Source organism: Cibotium barometz, chromosome 55 (genome assembly GCF_041138505.1).
Source record: "Cibotium barometz isolate CiBa-2024 chromosome 55, ASM4113850v1, whole genome shotgun sequence".
Classification (NCBI taxonomy): Eukaryota; Viridiplantae; Streptophyta; class Polypodiopsida; order Cyatheales; family Cibotiaceae; genus Cibotium; species Cibotium barometz.
Genome location: NC_141100.1, coordinates 28362731 through 28369264, shown reverse-complemented (window position 1 = coordinate 28369264; position 6534 = coordinate 28362731). Strand labels below are relative to the sequence as shown.

The window sequence follows — 6534 nt, the reverse complement described above, 5'->3', positions numbered from 1 at the left end:
GCCCATCACCTCCAGTTGGTGCATGAATTTCAAGGTAGAGCCTCCCTCCATGTGAACCCCCACTATATCTGGTTGCCTCTGTCTTATATCAAATGCACAGGCCATCTCTACCTTTTTGATTGGCTTTGAGCTTGCAAAGAATGAGGTTGTGTGTCGGAAACCCTGCCTTTCACCGCCTTGAGCATATTTAGTTCCTGGTTTTATGCATTTTTTCTTTCTTGGTCTCGTACATATCATTTGCCTTGGCATCCAAGTGAATTTTACAATGTCCTCATTCTGCATGATACTTGATAGTACATCTTTCCAAGAGTTTAGAGCGTTATACCAGCTGTAGGGCAGTCAATCTTCTCCCATGTAAGTACTATGTTGACACTGTGGAATATGTGGGACTTTTGTTGCTACTGTGCAACTCGAGCCTTCCCATCCCTTTGCAACCCCCTAGCCTCTGTGCTCACTATTGTGTTCGAATCAAAGAATTGCAGGCTGCAGCTACTGAGAAAAGCAAATCGAAGCTTGAATTACTTTCTTGTTGCCTTGTTGTTTCAGATCTAGAACCTGCTGTAGATCAGTGTCCTTAACCTTACTTGTGTCTGGGTGTATGCGTGCGTGTGCATGAGAGAGAGAGAGAGAGAGAGAGAGAGAGAGAGAGAGAGAGAGAGAGAGAGGTTGTATTACATTTTCAGAAGACCCAAAGTATGATCCATGTATAAACTGGAATCATAGAATATGGAAAGGAAAAAATCCTATCTGCCACACGTGTACTACGCGGACCCTGTATGTAAAATGAAACAAGTAGGTACTATCATGTGTCATTCCTCTCCTACGACCGTGTACATCAACTCAATGTCCACCTCCTGTGCTGTTTGTCACTCTATGGTACTGGAGGATGTCTCGGATCTGAAGCTGATAAGAGGAGGGCATAAGTCTCTCTGGGAAAAGGGGTGCCTGACTCTCTAGAGGGACTCTGACCTCTCTCTGAAGATTCCATGTGTGTGCGGGGACAACACGCTGCGGGCTCAGGATGTACTCTCGAGGTGAGATTGACATGATTTGTCTCGGGAGTCATGCCTATTTCACCAGGGTGGGGGGGAGGTGGGGAAAGAGAAAGAAAGTTATATTATCGTCTATACGAAAGACCCAAAGGGTCTATGAGACCAAAAAGTGTGCAATGATGTCCATGGAATCTCATCAATGATGTCCAGAGACGGAGTGATGTATATCCAATCCTGATCTAAAGCATCAATCTATCAATATCCATGAGCCTCTCTCAACATCAGCTGACTAAATTACTCCTGTGGTATTGGGAGCGGCCCGTCCAGGATATCCAGCATGGGAGAGATAAGTAGAGTTGACAGGCTCTGCTAGGACCACCGGGTGTGGGAAAGTGACCCTATGACCCTCAAAAGTCTCATGAATGTGGAGCTGGTGCGTGGGGCGGGGGCCTGGAGGTCAGGGGCGCCAGGCTTGCTGGAGTGTAGTGGCTGAGAGAGTTTTTTAAATGCGAAAAAAAAGTACATTGTGTATACAATTTGTAATAGAAGATTCTTAAATCAGCCCTAAAATGCTATTGGAAAATATAGGGTTCCCTTGTGTTGATTACACATATTACAACAACCTCTACACAGTTTGGATTATGCTTTAGCCCTTTTGCCATTCTAGCATTTTCCACACTGGCATCTTTTTGTCAGTGAATTGGGATTTGTTCCACTAATATCAATACATACTATGATGCAGCAAATGCGGTTAATTTTGCACATACTTTATCTTCTATCACACAAGATATTCAGCCTAGAGTTCTTCTTTTGCAGAGGTATGATGGCAGGACTGGGGCCTTTACTTGTGTTAGTGCTACTCTTATGTGTAGCACTCTGTGAGGGTGGAGTGACAAGTCCCTACAGGCGCAAGCTAGCAGCAACGATGGACATGCCCTTGGACAGTGATGTTTTCAAAGTGCCCAATGGCTACAATGCTCCTCAACAGGCAAGAAGTTGGGTCCTTTTCTCCCAGTATTTCTCTCTTGTTAACACATGCAACATGCTTGGGCCCTTCTCTGGTAGTTCTGTGTGTTAAGCATGTCCAAGGTAGTTGGGTTAGAAATTGATATGCAAAAGAGCTATAATGGTGCCTTTTTTAGATGCATCTTGCATTTACAATTAAAAGTTTGTATCAGTAGAGCAGTGCATTAGGCCTGGGAGTTCCTACGTGCAGTCAATTTATGCTACTCATTGTATTTGTGATTTGGGAGTGCTTAAGTCTGCTCACCTGGGTGTGCTGGTGGACCTGCAGGCCACCCTTTGGTTCATAAAGACCCTGTACTGTCTATCCTTGTCAACATCCTCCTCATATATTTGGAAGAAGGCAATTGAATCTTGATGCATGCCTGGACCCCTTGCTTATAGCTTCTTTCTACGCACCTCCCAACCATCTCTAGGAGGCCTCTCTCAATTGCCCTCTTTTAGTGGTGGATCTCCTACTCGTCTTGTATGTTGCTCCATTAAAAACCATCACCCTTATGTGCAGGATTTAAAGTAGTAGAGCTATGCGTCCACCGTTGAGGCAACCTGCAAGTTGTAATCTTTCCCATCTCTAAAATCTTTCAATTCAGTGAATTTTTTGATAGCTCTTAATGCAGCCGATAAAGATCTTGTATTGCCAATGTTCAGGTCAGGTTCTTCTCCAGGGAAGAAAAAAATCATTAACTTGCTAAGGTCATTAATCACAACAGATAGGAACTCTTCAACTTCACAATCTGCTCAAAATGGCAGATTTGAGGCCTTCAAAATGTTGCATGTGTAGAAACTTTATTGCGTTAATCCACAGCCCTAAGCCTGATTAAGAACAATATGCTGAATGAACATGCTTAAGAGAGAGAGAGAGAGAGAGAGAGAGAGAGAGAGAGAGAGAGAGAGAGAGTTGGTGTTAGGGTTTTATTTGTATTATAGTACAAAAAGGTGACATGAATGTCTGTACATCTACTAGGCCCTTGGTCTACCCCATAGGGGTGACCTCTGGCCTTCTACATGCTTCTACTGACTTCTTCAAAAGGTGTTGATGCGATGCGAATGATGACTTCTACTTATATATGGCAAGAAGGTGCAGGTCTGTCCAAACTGCTGCTGTCGGCCTGCTGTGCACAAGAATATTCATAAAATGCTATTTTAAAGCTTATTTCCTTGCTTGCTCCATCTGCTGGCCGACCAGTTGAGACTGGTGACAGGCAGTCTTGTTGAAAGTTGGCATAACCCAGGACAAGATGCCAAGTTACGCAATCTTGTGGTGATGGTCATAGTCCAAGATGCCTAGGCCAAGGTTTCCGGATGGCGTACAGACAGCTAGTGGGGTTGACTACGCGAGCCGGGGAGAAGGATTCGGGTGTGAACATGGTGGTATCTTTCATCCTTGACTTTGCATGGATTAGATTGACCCTTCGGTTGACCCAAGGTTTGACCTTGGTGTTTAGAGAGGAATTTGGTTACTTCAACGTTGGGTTGTAGGGAGGGAAGTTAGCCATTCTACCTTTGATCATGCTTAATGGGGTTGTTATGTGGGGTGTGCTCTAGTGGTATGGGACACCAGAGTATTCCCATGTAGGATCCCTTGGGGCTTCTGGGACACTCTATGCTTTGGCATAGTTAATCTCTCGTAGCTATGAGGAGCAGTGCTAGTCTATGAGTGACAACAAGATATGGGACTTTCTTGGTTGTCTGAGCATTGGCATGCCACTCGTAGGGTGACTAGTTTTATGATTCATCATCGTGATGGCCAAATGATATTGATGCATGAGGCAGCCTTGGAATTGTACATGAGAGTGATGAGAAGTTTGGAGTTTCTCGGTCTTAGATTGAAAATCTAGACCAATTGACGGTTGGAGTGTTATACTCCAGGGAGAATGGACTTCCATGGGGTTTTTTTGATCCAGGACTTTGGAGTCATATGGACTTCCCACTGGTTCAATGGGGTGTAACCCATGGACATGTTAGGGGTGGAATATGTTGACCTTTGGTAACCTTAAGTTCATTGGCAGGCAGCAACAGGCAAGTCTGGTGATGCCACGTTGGTAGTCGGGCTGGCTAGAGTGCAGTCGGCTGGGTTTTGGGCTGGTCGTGGGCATCTTCTACAGGCCAACAGCCTGCAGGGCTGGCCAACTGGGTCAAAATGAGCACTAGATAAGCATGGGCTGAATCTGTTTCCCATCTCACAATTATCTGAGTGATTGAAGCTTCTGGAGTGTTTTTCTCTAGACTGGGGCTGATGTAGACGTTCAGCAGTGTTTGGGCTGAGATCAGAGGTCTACATTCTTAGTATCATTTTGTACTGTTGTATTTCATTTTCTTGTGCATTAATTTATAGTAGTTTAGGTAGTTGTTGATGTCGAGAGTGGAGAGTCAGAAGATCTGCAGGATTATCATCCGTGTGAATCTTGACAAGCTGAAGCAACTTGCCATCAATCACCTCACGGATAAAGTGGTACTTCACATCAATATGCTTCGTCTTTGCATGGAAAACAGGATTTCGTGCCAGCTGGATGGCACTCTGATTGTCACAATGCAAGAACGGAACATCACCAGGGAATCCCAAATCTGCCACAAGCCGAGCAAGCCATAAGGCCTCCTTGCAAGCCTCATCAGTTGCAACATACTCTGCCTCAGTAGTAGACAAGGCAATGCATCCCTGTACACGAGATATCCATGAAATTGCACCACCTGTAAAAGTGAAAACATAACCGGTAGTAGACTTCCGGTTATCTGGATGAACTGCATAGTCTGAGTCTGTGTTTTCAAGACATCCATCTCCTTGAGAGATTTACCGGCAATAAGCATATCATCAATATATAAAATGAGAATTAGCAAACTACCATCTGATACCCTCTTGGTGTACAAGCAGTGATCTGTGTCACTTCGCCTGAAACCTTGGGATTTCATGAAAGCATTAAATTTATGATACCATTCCCTTGGTGCCTGTTTCAAACCATAAAGGCTCTTCTTGAGCTTACACACAAGATCCTCTTTCCCCTTTACTGCAAAACCCTCAGGCTGCTGCATGTATATCTCCTCATGGAGATCACCGTGAAGAAAAGCAGTCTTCACGTCCATCTGGACCAATTCCATGTTCTCATGTGCAACCAAGGCTAAGACAGTCCTCAAGGTAGTCATCTTAACCACAGGAGAAAAGATCTCATCAAAATCAACACCATATTCCTGCTTAAAGCCTTTGGCAACCAGTCTGGCTTTATACCTCGGCCTAGCATTTGGTATCTCTTTGAGCCTGTAAACCCATTTGCATGGCAATACTTTTTTACCATTAGGCAATGGCACCAAATCCCAAGTTCCATTTTTCTTCAGAGAATCCATCTCTGACTTCATGGCAAGCTTCCACTTGAGCTTATCATGCCTCTGCATTGCTTCCTTGAAGCATGAGGGTTCACCACTATCCGTAAGCATGACATAATCAGCCCCTGGGACAAACCTATCAGGTGGTCTTGTGATCCTAGTGGACCTCCGAACCCTATGTTCTTGACCTCCTGCTAGCTGTTCAGCCTGCATATCATCATCATTTGGCATGTGTCCTTCAAGGTACGGTTGTAAGATAATGTCAGGAAGCTTCTCAAGCGGTGGCATAACATTTGGGAAATCGTTTCCCTCTTCCTGCTGGTCATCAAGACCATCATTTGCAGTATGAGTGGGCTGATTTTGGGGCTGTTCTTGCTGCGGTACAGCCCTCTCGTTTTGCTGTCCAGGATGTGCATCTTCATCATATACAACCCTTCTGCCTTCTGGAGCATTCATGGGCTGTTTGTGCATGCTATTTTCATCAAAGATCACATCATTGCTGCGTATGACTTTCCTTTGTGCGGGATCCCAAAGTCTATATCCCATCTCCCCATCATCACCATATCCTAGGAATACACACTTATGAGACTTAGGCTCGAGTTTGTTGCGTAAATCCTTGCGGATATGTACGTACGCTACGCAACCAAAGACTCGCAGATGCTTATAAGAAGGAGGCTTTCCACTCCATATCTCTTCTGGCACCTTATTATCCAGCCTCTTATTAGGCGATCTGTTGATGAGGTGAATGGCCGTTTGCGCCATCTCTGCCCAAAATCCATGGGATAGTGCAGCATGTGACAACATTGACCGAACCTTTTCCTGAATGGTTCGATTCATACGCTCTGCAGTTCCATTTTGAGGTGGGTTATAAGGAGCAGTGATCTCTCTTTTAATACCCTTGGAGTCACAAAATGCATCAAACTCCTTCGACACGTACTCCCCTCCATTGTCAGAACGCAGGCATTTGAGTGTCTTACCCGTTTGGTTCTCAACCAAGGCAAGCCACTTCTTAAATTTCGTGAAGGTATCACTCTTCGAACGAAGAGGACTGGCCCACACTTTACGTGTGGCATCATCAATGAATATAACAAAATACTTTGCCCCCCCAAGTGATAGATTTGGCATTTCACATGTGTCTGTATGCACAAGCTCTAACTGTGAGCTTTTCTTACCCAAACCCCTCTTATGAGGACACATATTCTGT

At 44.7% G+C, this 6534-nt stretch overlaps 1 protein-coding gene across 3 annotated transcripts in view; it reads left to right on the top strand.

Annotated features, from left to right (window-relative positions):
- The window catches only part of LOC147607580 (purple acid phosphatase 2-like), a 29012-nt gene that overhangs the window by 653 nt on the left and 21825 nt on the right, over positions 1 to 6534 (top strand). The window contains exons 1-2 of one of the 3 annotated variants that reach the window (XM_086790241.1): positions 1 to 34; positions 1809 to 1980. The exon at positions 1 to 34 is cut by the window's left edge and continues 393 nt beyond it. In XM_086790241.1, the coding sequence (XP_086646367.1) occupies positions 1813 to 1980 (168 nt within the window). In that variant the 5' untranslated portion in view covers positions 1 to 34; positions 1809 to 1812. Of the gene's footprint in view, positions 35 to 1808; positions 1981 to 3127; positions 3387 to 6534 lie in introns of those variants that run through there. The other 2 variants (XM_086790240.1, XM_086790242.1) reach the window with 2 other exon arrangements.